Genomic DNA, 24,146 nt, shown 5'->3' with positions numbered 1-24,146 from the left:
GCTGTGTGTCCTTCTTGCTCTGGCCCTTTGGGTTATGTCCTCTCGTGTACAGCGAACTCCATGGGCCACCTGTGGTTGGCTTGCATTGCTCACCTGCCCTGAGAAGTCAAACAAGACCTGGGGGAGCTACGTGCTGGGTTTGACCTTCATAGAGCAAACATGACAGCAAGTTATAGGTGGGGGAGGGGGTGATTTTTAAGCTGTAGGTGGCCTGTCAGTTACTAAGTGACTAAATGGTTACAGGGAGGAAAGATATAGTTCACATCACTCAGTTCTGAATGGCAGACTCTCAGGATAAAGAGTTCTTGTGTTTCTGTTCCCTACAATGTGCATTTTCTATGTGAAAAAAAAAACAAACTAATTTTACCTCTGGAGTTAAAATGGTTATGGTTTGACTAAACATGCCTGATAGCTTTGTTTGCAAAGTGTGTTTTTGTGTTTAGCTGATGAATAAGAAACGAACGGTGGCTTTGTTGAAAATTGTGTAGGTAAATAAAAATATGAAGAAGTGCATCTTATCTATTTAATAGTTGGAGATATTTTAGGAGCCATAAAATATGGGAGGAAAATACTTTATTACAGTAAACATCTAAGATGTAAAAGCTATCATTTCACTGTTTTGACTGAAGACTCAAAATGGAAAAAAAAAACATGTTCCATTATGCTTAAACATCCCTCACACCTTTAGGCAAGGCTTCCTCAGATGTTCATCCCTCCTAAATCATTTCACTAAAAGGCAAAAATTATTCTGCTTTAAACATATTTGTGCTTTACCAAAAGCATTAGTGAATTTATATTAGCAAACTCTTCAGAGCTCAGATTGAATCGAGAAACCCGGAACAATGTTAATTTTCTTAAATCCAACCAATATAATTATTTCTCTCCATCCTAACATTATTAATCATTAAATGGAATTCTTCCTCAGGTGATATAAAATTTCACATTATCTTATTAAACATTGATTGTTTTTTTTCACTTGCTGAAATGTGTGTGTGTGTTTGTAGTTTTAAAGCCTTTGTTTAAACTTCTCAAAGTGTAAGAAACTTCTCATTCTGGACTTCTAAAAGTTATTAATTAAATACATGTGGTTCTCAGGTTCCAAATACCTTGACTACATGAAACCTATAAATATGGACCAACCGTTGTAAAGCCTAAAAATTCAAGGCCCATAAACACTATGTGCTTTACTGTGTTATTATATGAGAGGTGTTTGCATGCATCCAAAAGCGTTTCTTTGAGGGTTATTATGCACAGAAAGGTACAATGTCAACCCTTTCTAAGTGTTCTAAGTTAAGGACCTGAGGACAACTGGCTGAGTTCCAGAAGTAGATTGCCAGACTTTCTTCTTAGCATGGAAAGTCCTCTGAACCAATTTCTGCATCTTGGAAACCTCAGCCCTCCACTGTCAGGCAGCTGGCGGTTGTGTAAGAAGTGCCTGGGCCAGGAATTTAACCTGCATCACCTGCTTAGAACGTGATAATTTATCACAAACGACCACTGCCTCTACCTTATTTATAAACCTGGCTATTTTTCATTTGTACAAATTAAACTGATGAAAAAATAAGATTGCATTACACGTCTTTCACAAGAATGGGTTCATTTACTTTTCACAACAGACTTCCTTTTCCTTGCGGGTATTTATCATCCAACCATTTGGGCTACATGGACACTTAGATGTTGTAAATGGTGACAGGTACATGACAGAGTCAAGCGGGAAGTTTGGGAACCTTGTGGAGGCAGATATCATCTCTTTTTTTTTTCTTTTTTAAAGATCATTTTACTGGGGACTCTTACAGCTCTTATAACCATCCATACATCAATCGTATCAAGCATATTTGTACATATGTTACCATCATTTATTTTCTAGACATTTACTTTCTATTGAGCCCTTGGTATCAGCTCCTTTCCCCCCTCCCCCTCTCTTGTGACTCCTTGACAAAATATAAATTATTATTCTTTTCATATCTTTTTTTGTTTAATTTTTTTAGTGTTGCACATTCACACTCCTTTTAGAAAAACATAATTTCTAGTGTTACCAGGTATCTGCACAGTTCACCGGGAGTTCTAAGCACAGTCTCAGAATGAAATCTTTTAGAAAAATGAAATTGTTGAATATTTTATTAAAGAGTATCTGCATAACCAAATCCCAATCCCAAAGGTTTAATGCAGTGATGTGAAGCAAAAGAGACAGCCCGAAGGATGTGGAGCTACATACCCCAGCCTTTTCATTGTATTACTTACACTGTGATCTAGAAATCGACCTTGAAGCTTTACCTTGGTGATAAAGGTCACAAGATTAAATACCTTTGCATCATCATGGTTTAAAGCTCTTGAAATATTGTATACACTCACCATCAGCCTTCAGTGTTCAAATACTCATTGTAAACGAATTAGGGTTTGCTTTTAGAATCCAAAGTGATTAATGATTTATTGTTCTTATTTCACAAATCTACTGGCTCTTGGGTGAGATGCTCTCCTGCCCTTTAAATGTCTGGGCCAGAATTCGTATATGTATCTGTTTCTTAGTCAATAACTACAGGTTAATACTTGGGGCAGTGAATCACAAGTGTTGATCTGTGTACATTTGGCCCACCTGAGGTGGTATACACTTGATCAGCTGTCCTCGCTTAAATCTCAGCTATGTATCCTGCACAATGAGGATGCTGAAAGTATCCACCTGACTGGCTTGTCAGGTAAAGTGAAAGAAAAACTGGATCCATCCAGTAGAGTGGTGGAGTCTGTGCATTCCAACACTGAAAACCATGAAAATAAAAAAAAACCATGAAAATAAAATTATTTTTATAATGATATGCACGTTCTTCGGCCAACAACTTTTGAATGTGCATAAAAAGTACAAATTAACTGGCACTGGAGATTGTTATAAAGGTTTTGTGTCAACTTGGCCTCAGCAGACTTCTCAGTGGCTGAGGAGTGATGACCTAGATCCCCATGCTCAGAGGTGTGATTCCAAGCTTGCTTGTTGGTCAACAGCCGGCCCAACAGCCTGTGGATGCAGTCTTAGGCACCATCTGACCTGGACTCGTGACCTCTGCAGCCACAAATCTACCCTGCGGATCTTGGGTTCATTAGATGTTGCGGCCATGGACCTGTCTGTCACCATGGTGCCAACCCGGCTTCATCAGGCCCTGCTGGAGGAGGAGCTGCCAGTTAACCTCTGGCCCCCACACTTGGAACCTGCCTGGGCTTGGACTCACCAGCTACTACACCTTTGTGAGTCATTTCCTTGAAATAAACCTCTCTGTGTGTATACACTAAGGAGTGCGGGGAGGGGGGTGGGTAACCGTGGGGCTGTGATCCACAAGATCAGAAGTTTGAAACCCTGCTGGCTCTGACAGAGAAGGACTGTTTTTAACAGTTTCACTGTTGAAAAGCCGCAGGGGGTCGCTATGAGTCAGCATGGACTTCGTGACTGTGAGTTTTGTGATCTGCACACATATATAAGCTTCACTGGTTTTGCTTCTCTAGAAAATCAAGCCTAAGGAGGTATTTTAAAACAGGTAGTTAATACCTCTGAACTATGAATTGCTACTTACAGGATACAAGCGAAAACATCAATGATGGAGTGCCCAGGGATCACTGTCTTCCAACAAAGAATAAGTTATGGATGCATGTGTATAAACACAAATGTATGTAATAATGAGTAAATCACAATTTAAAAACAAACTACTTCCTATATTATAGATAGCAGGGGCTTTTCAAAGCTTAAAACTCCATTCGGAGCTGTTTTATTCATTATTAAATTTTCACCATCCGGCGTGAAGTGATAGAGTCAGAGACGTGTTTTGAGAGGCGTAATTAAATTCTACTCTCCATCTTTGACATCCATATATTGGTATTATTGTTGGTTTGTGTCATTGAGTCAGTTTTATCTCACTGTGACTTTCGGGGAGAATCAACCGCCTCCTCACCCCCATAGATTCCGAGGGTTTTCTTGGAGCTGTCTGCCAGGTTTTTCTGCCACAGAGTGGTGGTTGGAACTCGAGCTTACCCATTGTATCAGGAGTCTCCGTTACTATGGTCTTTTATATTGTCAAGAAATAGCACTTTCATTTACCTTACTAGCTATTAGGACTACTTCTACCATACGAGTTAATGTCAACTATAGCAACACTGACACAAATATACACTAATATGGAATGATAATGCTGAAATTAAAAAGAGACATAGCTTGTCAATATAATTCAAGGCACCAAGTTCTGAATTAGGAGTTCCCATGAAATTAATAACCAGGCTAGAGAAAATCATCCACTGATATCGAAACTTACAGAATTAAAAATGTATTGAATGTCTTCAGGTAATTAAAAAAATAACCCTAGTATATAATTTACCTCACAATCTGCACAAAGGCATGAAATCTGGTCAAGACAATGAAAATACAGCAATTATTTTGAGGAAAAACAAATGTCAAATTTTGGGCCTCAACATAAAGCAAAGGAAAAAAAAAACAAAATGATTCGCTAGAATTTTGGGGGGCTGCAATTGGGTTTGGGAAATATGCCCACCCAATACAATTGTTAAATCAACAGACAATACTTTATTTAGGTTTTGACAGGAAAATTACGAATTTAATCACAGAAGCAATTTGTGGTTTTAGAAGCGGCTTTCAAGTTAATAGGCAAATGCATTTGTGTTCAAATGCAATGTTTGTTAATATGTTTACTGAAGTGATGAGAAGAATTGCAGCCCTTCACAGAATGAATGTCTGAATTTGCATATTCAATACTTTATCCAAAAATAACTAGTTAGGCTTCAGCAATAATTGCTGAAGATATAAATGAGTGAAGTTGTGCTTTGTTTTTTAAGATCAAGTTTTTAAAATGTGTTTCATTACATAAATCTACCATTCCCCACTGATTGATAAATTTTAAATATGTAAAAAGCTTTAAAACATATTAAAGCTATGCTGGGATTTTGAAAAAGTCAGTTACACAGTTAAAATCTATTTAAAACTGATTTGCTATTGCCTCAAAATTATTCACAGAAGAATTATTGAGTTACGTTTACTTCTGTCTTCCCTGCTTCAATATTAACCTTTGTTTGTTTGTTTGTTTAATAAAGGTGCTCTCACTGTCCTTTGGCGAGGTCACGCCTCACAAGACTCAGTCCTGGAGAATCAGATTATTCAATTTCTCAGGCTTTCGAGATGGCTTAAAAATGTGAATGTGGCCCAACTAATTTAAAATGTGTTTGGTCAATATATTTATAATCCTCTTTCTAAGCCCATGGAGAAAAATAAAAATAAAATGCCAAAAGCACACAAGCATACATTATTTTGTGTATGCTTTGTGCTCCTTTTATGTTGTTATTGTTTGAGAATGACTAAATTTTTACATACACTGACCCTAATGCACAAAGTAGAACTACACTACCGTATTTTCTAGGCTGAAACACTTCAGAAAGCAGCTCACCAAGTCCTTTTCCCCATGGTCTTCGCTGGCTTTGAACCAGAGACATAAAGGTTAGCAGTCCGTGCTCATGATTGTGCCTTACCCTTCCCAGGTGGGAGGAGAAGATCTAAGTAAATTGGGGGTTGTAGTAAGGCACCTCTGTCACATGAAGAACAGCCTTTCATAGAATGGAGCCTAGAGGCTAGTTAATTCAAATAGAAGAATATCTTTTAAAATGATACATCAACCACTTATTTCTGATACGCTACAAGACATACTTGACTTCTGGAACACAGTCTAATCACCAACTCCCTTTGTTTGGTTTCCCTGCTTCTTAATGCTATTCTCCCCCCCTCCCTTCCTTCCATAAACCATTAATTATTTGTGAGGGATTTAAATGTATGGACAGAGAATGCACCATCTTTTCCTTTATGGGGTTGCATTTGGTGGCCTTTGTAAGACAGGTAGATGTGGGGTGTAACGGAAAGGCACACAGTTGGAGCATGAAGTCTGCACCCAGCACTCAGCATTGACCATAGAAGACAAGGTCCCTGGGACAGACACTAGTGTAGTCAAGACCCTCTAAGACTTGCTATTGACCTCTACTTGCTGCATGAACCATAGATGCCTTTATGCTTTGAAACATTCACAACGTGTCATCATTTGATCACTCTCAGTGCTAACGGTGGTCATGGGATCGACAGCTCATCCACTGAACCAGTCATGATGCTAAAAGTGACTGATTTAGCTAAACACAAGGGATTGAGCATAGAAAACTAACAGAAAGGATTACGCTTCTAAGGGCCAGGCAGGGCTATTGAGATAAACAAGACCTATTAATCTTGGGGAATGAATGTAAACTAATAGGGACTTCAGATTTTACATGAGGTTAAGAGATATATAATGCACCAATCACATATAATCAAAATTATAGCATAGAATACAGTATTAGATATTTAATATTTTATAAATAGCATAAAACACATATGAAGAATTTACAATATTTATAAAAACCATCAATTTGATTCCAATTTATAGCAACCACACAGAACAGAATAACAGAGTAGGCTGTCAATCTGAGACTGTCAGTCACCAAGCAGACAGTTTCATCTTTCTCCTCAGGTGAGGTTGAACAACTGACCTTAGAGTGAGCAGAAAAATACTTAACAATTGAACCATCCTAGCAACATATATAAAAATCAATAGCTCACTGCTATCAATTCAATTCAAATTCATTATGATTTTATAGTACCCTTACAGCAGTGGTTCTCAATCTTCCTAATGCCGTGACCCTTTCATACAGTTCCTCATGTTGTGGTGACCCCCAAGCATAAAATTAGTTTTGTTGCTACTTCATCACTGTAATTTTGCTACTGTGATGAAATGGGCAACCCCTGTGAAAGGTCGATAGACCACCCAAAGGGGTTACGACCCACAGGTTGAGAACCACTGTCTTACAGAAAAGAACTAAGCTGCTACTTGGAGTTGTTGAAACTCTAAATCTTTCTGAGAGCAGACTGCCTCATCATTCTCCGACAGAGTGGCTGGGGGGTTTGAACTAATGAAATCCACTGCACTACGTCCCAGCATATCACAAAAGAACCCAACAACTGCAAACTAGTGGATCCCAGCTCAGGGCACCCATGCAGGGTTTCTCTGGTGGTAAATCCTATGAGAGCAATCACCTCAACTTTCTCCCCAAGGGTGAGGACTGGTTTGGAACCTCTGACCTTAACATTAGCAGTTGAACACTTACACCCCAGTGCTGGCAGGGCTCCTTTCTTAGCATACAAATAGAGCACATGCAGAGAGGGTGTCTAAACTTTGTGAAGAGTAGAACTGAAAGACAATGTGATTTTCCCACGAACATTTTGAAGTCACCTCATTTATAGCCCTATGCGTAGTATGTATTAAATCTGCATGTATATGCATTCCATAATATGTGTGTGCTTTCAAAGCAACTACTAAAATTTCCTTCCACGCAGTCACTCCTTGAATTAATGGTAAAGAGAAATTAGTCTATTGTTTCATTTCCCTTTTCTTTCTTGAGTGCATTCGGGAAAATATCAGCATATTAAATAATGTGCACAATATTATTCCATTATTGGGACCCTAGTTAATGGTGGAAACTTAGGCCTGGAAAATCTGAACTTTGAAATTATGTGTAGCCATGACAACTTGAAACTGTATAAAAAATTTCTTTATCCAGTAGTTTATTTGTTCTGCAGAGCTGGAGGAGAGAATGATTTTCTTGATTACTTGATAGAAAGTAAAAGGTACAGGAGTACATTCATAAGAAAAAGCTGAAATCTTAGAGTCTAGAGCAGGTTTTCCCAAAGCAGGAGATACAAACCCTCCTCCCAGGGGGTGCATTACAATGATCCAGAGAAGCTGCAAAATCAGACAGCCACATTTTATTCTGGATTGTAGATTATATCACAAAGGATTGAAATTCTGGGGTGGGGGGGTCACAGTATAATTTTTATCTTTCTAGAAAGAAGGTTGTAGGCCAAATAATTTTAAGAACCTATGGTCTGGCAGAGATGAGGAATGTCTGGCCCTTGTCCATAAAATCCCAAGCCAAACGGACAGCCATCAAATCGATCCAACCCCTAGAGACCCTATAAAATAGAGCAGTGGCCCCTTCCGGCACTATAAAACCTTCACCATCATCAAATCAGCTAATACCACATGTCTCACCAAAGAGAAGCAGTTCTAGCTAGGGAGGGGTGAGCTAATTAACTGTCCAATCAGTGTGGCCCACAAATGGTATTATAAATATTTAAGTCACCCTTAGCAGAAAAAAGGTTCCCCGACCCTGGACAGCAATGCTATCCATGGAAGGACATGCTTACCTGTGTCAGTCAATGTTATGCCCACTTGCCATATGAGTTGGACTCGACTCGACAGCAGTGAGTATGGGTTTGGGCACATATGACTACCAATCCTTTGAAATGTGGCTAATGGTAACTAGGAGGTGAACTATATCTTACTGTATCAATTTAAATTTCAATGGCACCATGTGGTTATTGCCTATTTAGTTAACAGTAAAGATCTAGAACCACCAGCTATCCCAAAAGTTGAAAACCCAAAGACTACGAGGACCTTATTTTCCATGGCCTATCTGCATGTCTAAAGAGAATTTAAAAAAAAACATGTCAGCATTTAAAAGGAAAGAGGTTACAAATGAAAACATCTGCATTAGAAACTGATTGTGTTAGCAACTGTACGGTTTTGCTGGACATGCTTGAACAATGGAATGATTTGATATATGTATTAATTTCACTTATTAAAAATATTTCTGTTGAGAATTTCTGAACTTGTGGATATCTAATATGATTATTTGAAAGGTATTTTAATGGGATAGTAACAAAGAAAAGAATTCTTCAAAGATAAGTTTGTCTCAGTATACAAGACAGACTTGGGCTCTCAAAGGGCAATCTATAAGACTTTTATTAAATTCCATTAGGAATGTTTGAAAACATGGTTGGGATTCCTTTAATTTTTGGTTTCAAATAAACTCCAAAGTTAGTTTCCTCACGTGTGTGTGTATGTGTGTATATATATATGTGTGTGTGTGTGTGTGTGTACATAATATATATATTATAAACATATTTATTTTAGAGTATCTTCCTTAAAACTTTTATAATCCCCATTAGTATTTTTTCTATGTCCTCATTATTAATACATATGAGTGTGAGTCAAAAAGAATTGTTATAAAATCATAGACACCTTGATGAAACAAAATATCAAAATATGAAACCGCTGTTGCTTGACCCTCTGACGCATGTAGCACTTGTGTTTTAGTTAAAACTCCATCACAACAGGAGTTTTTGTAGCTGGAGGCCACACATCATGCCCATTTTAAATATTACTTGAGTTTGGGGGGCAGAAAAAAATGTTTTATGGGACAAGATCAGGGGTATGGAGTGGATGCATTTCTCCTAGGCTCTCCATGCTCGGAAAGCAAGGCCAAGTGCTTTTTCTTGAGAGAGGGTAAAAATGTCCCTCTGAACACTCTTCCAAGCCTTTCCTCATCGATACATTTTCAATTCTCTGCGGACATCTTCGTAATAAGCCAGCAGGAGCACATAGGGTCCTTTGAGAGCAAGATCCCAGGATTAGCCTTTTGTGATTCTGTGAACACCAACAGCCATCATGATCTCTGGGCTGCCCTTTCTATCTTGGATCTAATTGCCCCAGCAAATACTCCAGGATTCCACAGGATTGGACAGGACACTCTGGGTGTTATTATTGGTAAATCTCTGCTATGATTTATTCCATAAAACGATCTTCGTTTGCTTCCATTTATCATAAGACTGATGGGACGAACTACCAGTCGAGTGAATTGGCCTTCACACGGCAGTTTTGGCCCTCACGGAGGTGGACGATTCTCCTCGGACACGGAGACGTCAAACTGTGAAGGGCCCGCTTCAGTAGTCATCACAACAGGCTGATTCCACAGTCGTCTTCTAGAAATTTCCGGATTTTTCTCACGGCATCTCCACTTACCTTCCTGGCAGTCTTCCCTCTGTTAGCTGATCTTTGAGATCTTCCTGAAAATGTGTGATCCATCTAAAAAATGATCTTTCCTGTGGGGGGGGAGGGGATTCCCATAAACTGTTTCAAAGCTTCAATGACTCGGGACATGTTCACTTGAGTTATGTTAAAAATTTGATGTGAGCTTTGATTCAAAACCACGTTTTCCCCACCACGCAAAAAGCATCTTCTCATCTCCTTCTCCTTTTTTGAAAGCACCCTAACACGACCAAGACTAGTGTCTTACCTATCTATTTGTTCTTCTGCACTCAGCCTCGGGTCATGCGGGCATGGCCTGCTTAAATTCATTTTCTTCACAGAACCCTGGGTCAACATGTGTGCATTGGATCCTGAAAACAATGCCCTTTTACCCGGTTTACGTACACTTTCACATTTGTTAGATGCCTTCACTTTAGAAAATCTTTAAAGGTACAATAAAAAATTTTACTCCATTTGATTCCAAATCAAGTATTTGAAAATATAATAAACCATACCTAGCTTGTTAAATGTCTTCATTTAGTAGGCTTAAAATGATAAACTAATTTAAACCACACATCTCATAGTCACCCCTTACAGATGTTTAGTGTTAACATAAATGCCAGGACAAGATTGCAAAGAATCTAACCAAATGCAAGAATCATCATACACAGGAAAACATTTTCAATAACATGTTATAAATGGTATAGTTATATACAAGCATATCTCTAGGACAATACAATTGCCTAGTACCCAAATTTTAAAATTATAACAAAAAACTATCTCCATATTTCTAAGAATAGGCTTTGGGTTATTTGATAAAACCTCAAAAGCATAATTAATCTACTTATTTAAAAACATATTCCTATATGACTTTAAATCTTGTAACTTGGCAATTTTTCATCTAAACATATTAATCAATAAATTATTCCTATGATGAATATCAAGAAATACTACTTTACTGATAGCAGAAAAATAGCCAACTTATGTATCATTCACATTGATTCTTTACTATATTTACAACCATGTCAATGGAGACAATCTTCCATTTCAGGCAGAAAAAGAACAGATACATTAAAGAAATATGAGGATGTGCTAAAGAAAATTATGGACAAGAAAAATATTTCCAGATTAATAATTTGCTAAGTTTGATCAATTCAGCTATCCCCTAAAACAAATATATTTTTAGATATCAAATATGTTTATACCCAATTAACTGAATGACCTCATAAAATAGTCTCTTGGTTTTTAAACCAACTAGGTATATTTTTCTTTTAATGGAGACAGTAGGGACAGTAGATGGCAAAGAGAAAATTTCTCTAACACTTCTGCAAACTCTGACCAGTTAGTCATCTAAAATTATGATTTTATTTTGTTGAAAGTACAAAGTAGATGCTCAAGAAACATACCGCTGTGTGCACTGGACCAATATGCAATACTTCCCAAAGACAATGATCTGACCAATTTCCAACTGCACAAATGCAAAGGTTTACATTCTAACTTAGTCCTGACCTAATTTACAATGACTTCTGGCTTTTATTACTTATACGGGTTAAGAGAACAATGGAAGTTTAAGATCAATATTGGAAGACTCTAAAAATATAATTATATCATTGCAGACTGAAGTTGGCTTATTCTGCAGGCTTAGAAAAAGGTTTTCCAAGCAAACCAATAGTTTAAACAGAGTCTGGGAGGCAGATGCTCACAGCACTTGAAAGAGCACGGTCAAGCTTGTCAAGCGGCCTCGAGTATCAGCCCCACTTACACAAAGGCAGCATGCGCTCTTTATAAATAATTTATCTTTTCATTAAGTGAGTCCCCTACATACCCCGAGAGGTAACATTGTTTTACCGCATGCTGTTTAATAAAGTAAATACTCATCTCCATCAAATAATCCACCATGTAAATTTTTTGTGTGTCAAGTCATGGAAGTTCAGATATTCCCCCCATTTTCTTTACATCCTTTGTGATGTTTGAGGGTTTTCAGTGAGCAGGCATTATTTCCATAACCAGTAAAAATATAGGCCTCGATATGATAAATAGGTACTAGATGAAATGTATTTTTCTCTTTAAGAACAATTAAGATCTCTTTCAAGAGATTTGATTTTACTTTCTCGATGTGATGCACACGGTTGGGGAGCCCTGGTGGCACAGCGGTCATGAGTTAGGCCGCTAACTGAAAGGAGAGAGTTCAAACTCCATCTGCTCCTCAGCAGACCACCCTTGAGCGTCCATCTCAGAAACCCACATGGATCTCTACCCTGACCATAAAGTCCTATCAGTTGGAATCGGCTCGATGGCTGTGACTTTAATGAACTTTCAAACATACATCCAGTAGATATGTAAAGGCAGAAAGAGAGGCAGTTGAAATTTGTTTTGTTTTAAAACTATGATTTCTAAATTCCTTTACAACACATTTGATATCATCCCACAATGGATGTGTTCCTTAAAGCCACATATACGTCTGCTTTTATAGACTAATTGTACTATAGATTAATGAAAAGGCCCTGCTTGATTAAGCGAGACCTAATGCCGTGGTGGTAATAGGTTAGGCTAAGATCGGAAAACGCAGCAGTCCAAAGCTAACCAGTTGGTCTCCGAAACTCACGGGCAGCTCTACGCTGGGTTACCCCAAGGCAACACTGACAAATGGCAGAGAGAGAGAGAGTGAGTGAGAAACTCTGCTTCTTTCTTTCAGAAAAATTAAAACCATGTCAATCACATCCAAGATACATGTACCTGATTTGTTTAGCATATCAGGCTTAAAAGCATAGCGGCATGTGTTATTTATCACATGTAAATATACTGAAGGGAAAAACAATTCACAGTTCCTACATCGTTTTTTCTTAAAAAAACATTTAATTTTCCAACATTTCACTGTACCTGTAATGAGGTGAAGGGTTGCCTCTTGCTTCACAATTTAAAGTTATTTTTCTATCCTCTGAACCCACAGGGAAAATGCGGTTGCTGGGCTCTTTGATAAACACGGGGCCTTGGAAAAGAAGTTCATCTACACAGGTGGGAGACAAACCAAATACAGGAAGTCAAAGATATTGTCCAATATGCACTCTAAAGTGGAAGAAGAACAGAAAACAAAGAAAGAAGCCCCAATTGCCCACAAAAGCAGCATAGTTTTAGGCATTGCCTTTGACTGGTAAATTAAAGTAATGTATCAGCAATGATCCCTAGTTCACCACCGGCAATTATAAAGGGATGAAAGTTGATATAAAAACACTGATATTAAAATTTCTTCAAACTGCAAATAAAGCTGCACGAGTCACTGTGGCCTCCCTTCTCTGTCCCTTTGTCTTGCATGGATGTCTTGGATGGCTTGCATGTTGCTGGGATACTGGAAGCTGTACCACTGGTACTTCAAGATCATTAGGCTCACCCATGAAAGACAGGTTTCAGTAAAGGTTGCAGAATAAAGCAAACTGGTAAGAATGACCTAGTGATTTTCTGAAATTAAAAGTGAGTCAAAGTACACCTTATGGAAAAAAAGGAACATTTATGGTATGCTGCTGTTGTTGTTGGGTGCCCTTGTGTTGGTTCCAACTCATGGCAATTCTATATGCAACACAATGAAACACAGGCAGGTCCTACACCATCCTCACAATAGTTCTTATATTTGATCCCACTGTTGCAAACATTGTGCCAATCCATCCTTTTGAATCTCCCTCTTTTTCACTGCCTCTCTATTTTTCCAAGCATGATGGCTTCTCCTGGGACTGGTCTCTTCTGATAACAAGTTCAAAGGCATGAAACGGAGGCCTCATTCTTGATTTTAAATAGCATTCTGGCTCTATGCCTTCCAAGACAGATTTGTTTGATTCTTTTGGCAATCTATTGCACTTTCAATATCCTTTGCGTGCACCATAATGTAACCACATCAATTTTTCAGTCTTCCTTATTCAATGCCCACATTTCACATGCATACGAGGTGATTTATGAATGACATGCTTGATTGAGGCATACCTTAGCCCACAAAGTATCCTCCATGTTTTCCAATGCTTTAAAGAAGTCCTGCGCAGCAGATTTACCCAATGTGATATGTCCTTTGATCTTTGATTGCTGTTTCCATGAGCAGGTGTTGTAGAGCCAAACAAGATACAATCCTTGACAACCTCTATCATTTCTCCATTCATCATATGCCACTCATGGGTCCAGTTGAGAGGATTTCTTTGAAACATTTAGTTCTAGTCCATTTTGAAAGGTTAATCCATCTATGCTATTTTCAATTACCATACATGCATGTCAATGTTAGACAATGCAAAAAGAAGACTGAAGAAGAATTGTGTTTGAATTATATGATTGAAATCACTATTGTTTGTGAGGAATATTGAATATACCATGGGCTGCCAAAAGAACAAACAGATCCATCTCAGAATCAGAATTCTCCTTTCAAACAATAATGGCACAGTTTTGTCTCAATTACTTTGACCATGCTATCCAGGGGAACAAGTTCCTGGAGAAAGGTATTGTGGGAGTTGCAAAGTGGAGTCTCGCCTGTCAATCAGGTCACAGCCTGATAATGCCTCCTTGTGGGCCTGGCCTTCTCAGGAGGATTCTGGGAACTCCCTTTCTCTGTTTGCCTTGATCTTCCTGTTGAGCCACATTCAGAGAGCTGACCCATGCCAGTGCTGAGTGCTTCCTTCCACTGCCACTGGATCCACAAGATTTTTCACCCACCAGCCTGTGATCTCCCTGCATTCAGCATCAGACATATGGGCTAATATCGGACTTCAGGACATGATGTTTTCTCAATATACAATTGCTCTTTGAAGTAAAGCTCTCTTTTACACACATATAAGGGTCACTGGATCTGTTTCTCTAGTCAACCTGGTCTACCATAGGCCTCATGCTTGATAAATCAAAGGGTTAGAGAAAAAAAAAAACCTTCACTGAAATGAACTGATATAAAGGTGGTAACCATGGACAGAAACTTACTTGTTTTTAAAGACTTGATTTTGTCCCAAAAATATGTGTTACAAAACCTGCCTTGCAATGACTAAGATCATGACTGGTAATCAAAAGGTCAGTGATTTGGACCCAGTAGCTGTTCTATTGGAGAAAGACATGGGATTCTGTTTCTGTAAACATTGCAGCCTTGAGAACCTGTGTGCCAGGTCTACTCTGTTCGATAAAGTCACTAAGATTAACAGCTGGCTGTATACCACAGGCCTTTTTTTTTAAATCATTTTATTAGGGGCTCATACAACTCTTATCACAATCCATATATACATCAATTGTGTAAAGCACATTTGTACATTCATTGCCCTCATCATTCTCAAACCATTTGCTCTCCACCTAAGCCCCTGGCATCAGTTCATTTTTCCCCTCCCTCTCCACGGCCCCCTCCCTCATGAATCCTTGATAATTTACAAATTATTATTTTGTCATATCTTGCCCTGTCTGATATCTCCATTCACCCACTTTTCTGTCGTCCGTCCCCGAGGGAGGAGCTCACATGTAAAGCCTTGTAATTGGTTCCCCCTTTCCAACCCACCTTCCCTCTACATTCCCAGTATGACCACTCATGCCACTGGTCCTGAAGGGATCAGCTGCCCTGGATTCCATGTAGTTCTAGTTCAGATCTGTACCAGTGTCCATCCTCTGGTCTAGCCAGATTTGCAAGGCAGAATTGGGATCATGGAAGTTGGGGGGGGGGGGGAAGAAGCATTTAGGAACTAGAGGAAAGGTGTATTTTTCATCATTGCTACCCTGCAACCTGACTGGCTCATCTCCTCCCAGAGACCCTTCTTTAAGGGGATCTCCAGTAGCCTACAGATGGGCTTTGGGAATGGGTTTTCTTGTTATGTTAATGAGACAGGATTAGAGTTTGGACTCAGTCAATCTCTTTTGAGATGAACACCCAAGCATACTGCCAGGAGCTATTCAGACTTCAGAACCCTCCACGGGGTTCCCAAACTGACACATCTCTCCAGAAATAGACAGCCTCCTCTTTCTCTTTTGGAGATGGATTTGGACCACCCACAGACCTTGCAGTTATCCGCCAAAGTCTAACCCACAACCACACCTGGACTCCTTCTTTTGAAATATAAACAAGGTTAACGAAGTGAGAGCAAGCAGAGGTGGAAAAGAGTGATGTCAAAGCACATACAGATGGAAGCTCAAAAGAAGGCTCTCGACCTTCCACCACAATCTGCTCACTCACTGCCACCAAGTCAATTCTGACTCATAGAGACCCTACAGGACAGAGGAGAACTGCCCCTGAGACTGTAAACTCTTTCAGGAGAAGGAAGCCTCGCCTTTCTTCTTTAGAGTAGTTGGTGGTTTCAAACTGCTGACTTTGTGGTTAGCATCCCAAGACATACCCCACTGTCACCACAGTCTACAGGGAAAGCTTTCCACTAAAGCTCATGCCCTCGACCTCTTGGCCTCTTAAATTAAAAGAGAATTAGTTTCTGTTTGTTAAAACCACCTATTTGTGGAAAATCGGTCACCTCAGCAGGAGAGAACCAAGACACCTGTAGTGTGAGAACACAGAGGATCGGGAACCAGTTTCTCCAGTTATAAGTAACATGCGTTGGGGGTGAGTCCAGGACACCTAAGAATGACTATCATTACAATTAGCGATACCACATTTTCCTTGGTTTACTAGTGAATAAAATATTGTAGAAAATCTTTTTTTTCTTTTTTGTCATAAGCTTGCTTGATTCTAAGCAAGTTGAACAGCTAAGTATGAACTTTTTCAAAGAACATGCCAGACACACTACTCTGATAGCTGCTTATGTTATTGTGTCATTTTGAACGGAAAGTACTCAACTTTTGGTGAGATTTCCCTTTGACTATTCGCAAACTGAAGAGAAGCATCAGCCCCCAGCAAGTGTCTTCTAAATGTTTCCACGGAAGTTAGGGGACTTGAACAATCCGAGAAAAATCTCTCTCGGTTCTTGCCTTTAATAAGGAAAGTGATCATTCTACTGCAGTTGAACTGCAGCGGCACATTGCTTAAAGCAAACAAATACACAGACAACGAAAAACTGAAACTGCGAACTAAGAGAAATTAGCATCCCTAAACAGTTGGTCAAAGGAATGAGACTGAAAATAGCACTCGTGGCCCAGCAACTAGGAACTTCCATTTAAGCTCCTTCTAATAATAATTCTGATTCACCATCACAGCCACATCCAGCGTGCCGACTGATCCATGAAAATGGCGAGTGGAATGATGGGAAGAGCAGCAGCTAAATCTTAGTTCCATCAGTGCTCGACGGGTTCTTTACCCAGCTTGTCACCCTAGGAGGAAGCTTGGCCTAGAGGAGAAGGGCAGCCCCGAGGCCTTGAGTTGTTAGGTAGCGTGCATTAAGTCCTGTGGTTTCGCACAACGTACAGCCTACCCTGGACTGTGTGATTCGAGAGCCTGTACAGTGATATTATCCTGTCATCACTGTGATCACATCACAGTTACCCCTCACCATTACTTGTTGTGTGTTAATTCAGGACAGCTCCCATGTTCTGGTGATGCCGTGCATTACAGACCTAAAACCTGCCTGATCGGGAGTCAATATTTGGTGGCAGATTTCATCAGCTAAGTTTTGGAAGTAGCTCACCAGGGCTTTCTTCCTAGTCTACCCTATTCCAGAAATTCTGCTGAGATCTGTTCACCAAAACAAACAAACACTGCTTTCTGACATCTGACAGTTCCAGCATCACAACCTCATGCAAGCTGCCACCATAGGACAGGACGGACTGACTGGTAGGAGGTGTAGAACAAGGAGATACTCGATATATTCCTGTGAATACATTATGAAGATAATGGAGGAATTCTCACAGTCTCTCGGTGTAAGGCAGGTGCTATTTCCCAGTTGGTGGTTTATTAAGCTACGATTTTAATTGCAGAGGTTGGGTTTCACTCCGTGTGCTAACTGGCCGCCTTAGGAGAAGTAAGCCCGGGCAGGTTACCTAGTCCAACCACAGTAACAGAACTTCATGTCGAGGAGCTAGCGTTAGACCATAGTCCTCGGGCTCTCATACGGAGCTACTTCTACTACACTTCTTTGAAATCCTGTCAGCGTGAAAATACAGAACCAGCGTGCCTCTTTCCAGGGGACACTGGAAAGGCTCTCACACAGAACTTTTGACAGTTAAGGCTCCTAGTTGCTCAAATATGAGAAGGGCGGTGAGGATGGGGCGGGACCAGGCAGTGGTTAGTTTTGTTGCACAAATGGGCTGCGACAACAGGAACCAACTTCAAGGCATCTAACTTCCAAGCAGGCTTTGCCGCCACCCAGCAGCCATGCTGGGGACTCTCAAATTACGAGTGTAAATTAATCAAACGTGACAGTTCCTCCAAGCTCCACCCTCAGCAGTGATTAAAAAGCCCTCTCAGTCTTGATGCAGGAGAAGAACAGAGGATGAGAGTCGTGAGGGGACCTGCTTCAGGCTCCTGTCAGCAAGACCAACTGGACGGCAATAGATACTGAAGTCCCGGCTGATTCACAACAAAGTCTCCCAACATTTCCCTCCACATGAATGTTAGCACCCCAAGGGACAGAACCTGAATACGCTACACAGACATTTACAACGAGAATAAAAGGAAAAGCAAGTTTCTCTGAAACACAGAGAGCCCGCTCTTGTCTAAGTGGATGCAGCTTCACATTTAGATGGATGTTAAACTTTACTTTTGGAGACAGGCGCCCTCTGCTTGATATGTTAGCCTGGCTCTTGAGTCCCACTTTCCCTTTACAACCTAAAGTAAAGGGCAGACAACATCTCCTGAGCAGGACTAATGAGCCCAAAAATCCAATCCCAAGGTGTTATTTTGCCCCCTAACACCCACAGGCTACTACAAATAACTGCCTTTGAATGTAAGTACAAGCTTTGTGAGGTCCTAAGGTAATGCCACCTAAAAGATCCAACAGCGGGCGATCAATTCTAATGGTCAGTCTCCATACAATTTTTATGAAGACTGACAAAGAAAAATAGACAAGGGATTCCAGGTGGTTGGCATTACTCTTACTGAAAGAAATGAAATTCCTAAAAGAGAGCAATACTATGGATGCTATATCTAGGAAATAAAAGGAGGGCACACCCTATTTTCCATCGCAAGGCATTTCAAAAAGAACAAGTTCTAAAAAGGAGTCACAGTTGACCGTGCTATTGAAAGATGAATTTAAGATGTGACTCTTGTTAAGGAATACTAGATTTACTTGATAGGTATGTGATCCAAAGAGAATGAAGTCCAAATGCTGGCCTGGATCAAAGTAAGTAAAATCATACACTACCAGTGAGATGAGCTAGGCATTGCAGGCCCTACTATTCGACAGCATAATGAAAAGAAAAGGAAGAATATAAACATATACTACACAAGGGCCACCCCTCCAAAGCTGGGATTGTGCCGGGCAGAGTGGAGCTTTCGTGGAGCGCATTTTCTCGGCTTGCCAAGCATCAAGCGACTTGCTCTGCGTTAGTGCGCCCGGTGGCGTCGCCTGTGAAGGTTTTCTCGTCACAGTGAATTTTGCATAAAAGCAGTATGGCTCAAACCTCGTTTTGTTTTTTTTTGTGATGGCCGATTTATGAGAACAGTGTGTGGATTGGAAATTTTGTTTCCTGCTTGGGAAAAAGGCCACAGAAGCTGTTGTGATGTTGAACACAGCTTATCAAAAAAGGCGGAATGTCGTTTGATAACAAACCTCATTCTAGACGTCCATCAACTTCCTGAACAGATGAAAATGTGGACATGTATTGAATTTGGAGTTCTTTCCCCACATCAGGTTGTTAATCAAGCCTTCTATTTAGAGGTTCTGAAAAGACAGTGTAACCGTGTGCAAGAAGGGAGGGGCTGTCTGCCATCCAAACAGATAAGCTTAAAAAAATGCTTCCAAGAGTGGAATTGCAGATTTGACAAATGTATTATGTGCAATGGAGAGTACTTTGAAGGTGATAAGGGTTCGGGGAAACAAAATGTAAGTACATAGCTTTGAACAAAAAAATCTGTTTTTTGCGGGGGGGGGTACCCCCTCCTATCTATCTATCTATCTATCTATCTATCTATCTATCTATCTAGTATTCGCATGTGTGTGTGTTTAGCATTCTTTTTTAAAAGTTTCCTCCCTGGCCCCACAAAGCAAATGAATAAAGTTAAATAAATCACATGAATAATTTTCCAAAGTCAGAGGAAGAAAACAGCCTTGGATTAATTCATTTTTTCACAAATATTTAAACGCCAGATATGTGCAGCATGTGAAAACCCAGCTGAGGCAGACACTGTTGGCTGTCTACATTACAGTTAGTTCTCCCTTTCCTTGCCCTGAGAGTCTATCGTCACCTTGGAGGATGCGCATGCTAGAAATACTAGCTTCCCAGAATGCTTTGCGATTCTTGACAAGGGAACAAGGTAGGTAGGAGAGATTAGGGTGTAAGATTAGTATTAGATAAGACACCTGTTGGAACCTTTTGTGACAGATAGTCCATCCTGATTTAAAAAGAAGAGAAAAGGACAAACCTGACTTCTGTTCCTTTCTGACACAGAAAACGGTCAGATACAGAAGAACGCTGGGAACTACACCAGCCAAGAAGGCACCACCAGGGAAAGGTGGAACCCAGTCATCTAGAACATAAGAAAGCCAACCTGGAACCTTAGGTCGTTGACCCATCATGGAGTCACACAAAGCTCAAAAAAGAAAAAGAAATCACTGCTTTAGAGTCAACGGCAACTCATAGAGACCCTATAGGACACGATAGAACTGCCCCTGTGAGTTTCCAAGATTGTAATCTTTCATGAGAACAGAATGTCCCATCTTTCTCTGTTGGAGCAGCTGGTGGTTTCAAACTGCTTACCTTGCAGTTTGCAGCCCACAGGTAACCACCATATCATAACTCAAAAGTCCAGCTAAAAGCACTGAGACTAATAAGCTGAGAGGAAAATGCAATACAAAAGTACAGTGTACTTAAAATTAGACAGGAAAAATAAAAGGCTTACCTAGAATTACTAATTTCTTAGTAATAAAACACCTGGACATACGTTTAAGCCATTAGGTTTGGTTGGGTTTTTTTTTTCTTTCACAGTGTATGTGGCACAGAGCTTATGGGTTGAACTGTAAACTGCAAGACCAGCAGTTCGAAACCAGCAGACGCTCTGTGGAAGAGAGATGAGGTCCTCTACTCCTATAAAGACTCACAGTCTCAGAAACCAATGGGGAGGCTCTACTCTGTCCTATAGGGTCTCCATGAGTTGGCGTTGACTCAATTGTAGTGAATTTTGGAGTGTGGGCGTGGGTGAAGCTGGAGTAAGGTCTACATCTGGAGGATGATATATCTAGCATAATCTACACCAATATAAAGTGATATATATATATATTTTTTTCAAAATCACAAAGGTACTAGTTTTCTACGTTAATTCTCCCATTCTTCTTTTTTTTGGGGGGTGGGGGGCTATGTCGTGTTCTCTCTCCCCCACCCCCAATGATAGAAAATAAGACAGTGCATCTGGAATGAAGCAACATTCAATCACTAGGGAATTCGACCTGAAGGACACGGTAAGCTTACCAGTGCTAAAAATACAAATACATAAAAGACTCTCTTCTGGAGTGTTAGTATGCTTTCAGAGCATGGCACATATTCATGAACCCACTCGTCGCATTCTGTCAAAAAGCTGGGCTGCAGGGAGCCACAACACAATCCCATGCTCACAGACATACAAACTGATTTATATGTAAGGTTATATATTTGGATCCTTTGCTTTTGTAAGTCATGACAGATTTCAATGGAAGTCATGACAGATTTTGCTGGACGGATAAAGGCACAAAGCACGCTAGAGTTCAGGAAGAGAAAAGGACTTGTGTGTAATTTTGAGTGGGCTCAATATTTAACTCGATACTCTTTAAATCTGATTGCTATATTTCTGGCTAGTGAAGGTTCTGTACGATCAAATCAAAGCTATTAATCCATCTCCAGTGTATTGACATAATTAAATGACATATTTGGGCAACACAGCTTTAGAGGAAACTTCACTAAAGTCTCGGTAGATTAAAATGATTTCATAGCACTTTGTGGCTTCTTTAAGTCCATGCAATTGTCTTTATGAATATAAATTCTATTGCTTTTGACTCTCCCTGACATCCTTCCATAGTCCCAGCCCATAATTATACTTTTCCTGATAGACAGTTTAATGGCAACTACACGATGAAAGAAGCAAGACTGCTATTGTTAGGTGCAGTGTGCCATGCGTATCACCCACCCAAGAGAACACAAGCCACGGTCCATTTATTTGAGGGAAAAACACTTTGCATAATGCCAATATTCATTGAGCTTCTTCAAATTGTGCACATTCACTGGGTTCTCACTTATCACGCTGAAATACTTCATTAATCAACTCCTTTAAAAACATTCCTTTTGCTTCCTGCTTTGACATGTTTTAATGGAGATTATTACATTTGTAGTGCCTATTCTTTCAAAAGATGGGGCAAAGCTTCCTCGCTGCAGGCATTTTAGAATGAAGTTTTATGTGAAACTCTAGTTCAAGGTCACTTTTTCTATAAAAAATAAATACACAATAAAGAATCCCTATTAGAACTTATTTGCAGAGGAGAAGACATTCAAAAGTAAGACTTACCGGTGAGTGGTTTGTCTTAGGAGTTTCACAGCTGAGCGTTCATAAAGGTGATCTCATAAAGACCATCCGCTGCGGCCCCTCCCCATCCTCAAGTGAGGAGAACTGGCATTTTGCATTGTGTTTTTAAATGCCTGAATATACAAACCATCACTCTTTTCACTCTTTCCACTCCTTATTCCAAGTAAGCATTGTCTAGTGCTATGTCTAGGGCATTAGTGGAATTTAGCAGGGTTGCAACATCTAGTGACATCGTGGTTACTTGCCCAGCTGCTGACAAGTGAACTGACTCAACTGCAGAGCTACAGGAAGGACAGGGATGGAGATAAAGGACTCAAGACAGCAAAAACCTGGGTTCCCGCCTCGCCCTACACACCTGGGCACAATCACCACCTACTGATCTGCTTGCAGAGGCTAGCGTGCTGCTACAAAGTGAATAGGCCTCATCAGAGCTTGGAAACCAAGATAGACCAGGGAGAAAGCCCTGCCCATCACTTCTGGAAATCTGCCCATAAACACTAATAAAACCACAGCAGTTTGATTGGCAATGAACCCAGAGGGTTCTTAGGACTGGGTAGTACTCATTCTGTTCTGTGTTGTATCATTATGATTTGGGAGCTGGCCAGATTGCAAACAACAACAGAGTCTGTCCTGGACGTTCCGCCTCTGCTCAGTCACCTAAGTACAAACGAAGCGCTGGGAATAAAAATGGTACTCATATTCGTTCTTCCTTACTATTGCCAGAGATTATAGATGTGTCAGATTGGAGGCTGGTGAGGATTAATGGCATTGCCCACTCTGCAGGCATTTTGGGGATAGACATTATGAAGGATCATTTGGCAGGATGTGTTAGAAACCATAAAGAAGGGACAGAAAGTCTACAGAAACTCTGCAGTCAACACTCTCCTTGGTATCACAATTTAGTAGTGAGCCTCCCCCATAAAATTTGAAGAAAAAAAATGTTTTCTGTGCTTGTTAGCTTGTCATGAAATTGGCTCCAAATCATGATTACTTTAGGCAGCATAGAAGGCAACACCGTTTGGGTCTGCACTGCCTATCCTCACACCTATTGGTATTTGTATGGTGTTAGGCAGAGTTCTCTAGAGGAATGAAACCAGGACACTTCTGATTATAAATATATATGTGTATATGACGAGAGGGAAGATAATAGCTAATTAGTCCACACAGCAGCACAGCGGGTGCAGTTCAACTCACTTCTTTGGCACAGTTAACATACTGGAAGTCCTTCAAGTCAAGTGGGCTGCAGGTCTGACGTCAAGGGAACAGACAACAGAGTCCTCCCTAGGACAAGGCAAGCAGAATCTGCCCAGAGATGGCAAGCAGCAGGGTGGGTCACCAACAGTCAGGAGCTTGGGAATTTAACAAAGCAGGCCCGGATGGATATGGAACACAAACAATTCAAGGTGAAGGCGATGGAATCCATTAGCTTCAAGCTTAAGCGATATACACACCAGCAGCATGGTGAAATAGGTCTCGAAGGAGCCTCAAGCTTCAGCTGGCAACACAATCCACAGATTGGCCTGGACTGCAGGTAGTGTAGCTCACAGGCTGAGACAGAGAACTAGCTACAGCAGCAGCACAAAGGCGCCAGCACACTCTGATCACCAGAGAGCAAGAGAGATGCAGCGGGC

General features: G+C 40.3%; 1 protein-coding gene across 1 annotated transcript in view; it reads right to left on the bottom strand.

Annotated features, from left to right (window-relative positions):
• CNTN3 (contactin 3) overlaps positions 1–24,146 on the bottom strand; it is a 379,845-nt gene that overhangs the window by 331,972 nt on the left and 23,727 nt on the right. Inside the window, exon 2 of the mRNA XM_075550729.1 lies at positions 12,807–12,933. Coding sequence (XP_075406844.1) covers positions 12,807–12,933 — 127 coding nt within the window. The remainder of the gene's footprint in view (positions 1–12,806; positions 12,934–24,146) is intronic.

The sequence above is a fragment of the Tenrec ecaudatus genome, chromosome 5 (genome assembly GCF_050624435.1).
Source record: "Tenrec ecaudatus isolate mTenEca1 chromosome 5, mTenEca1.hap1, whole genome shotgun sequence".
Taxonomy (NCBI): Eukaryota; Metazoa; Chordata; class Mammalia; order Afrosoricida; family Tenrecidae; genus Tenrec; species Tenrec ecaudatus.
Note: the sequence above shows the minus strand (reverse complement) of the source record. Positions and strands in the feature narration are given on the sequence as shown.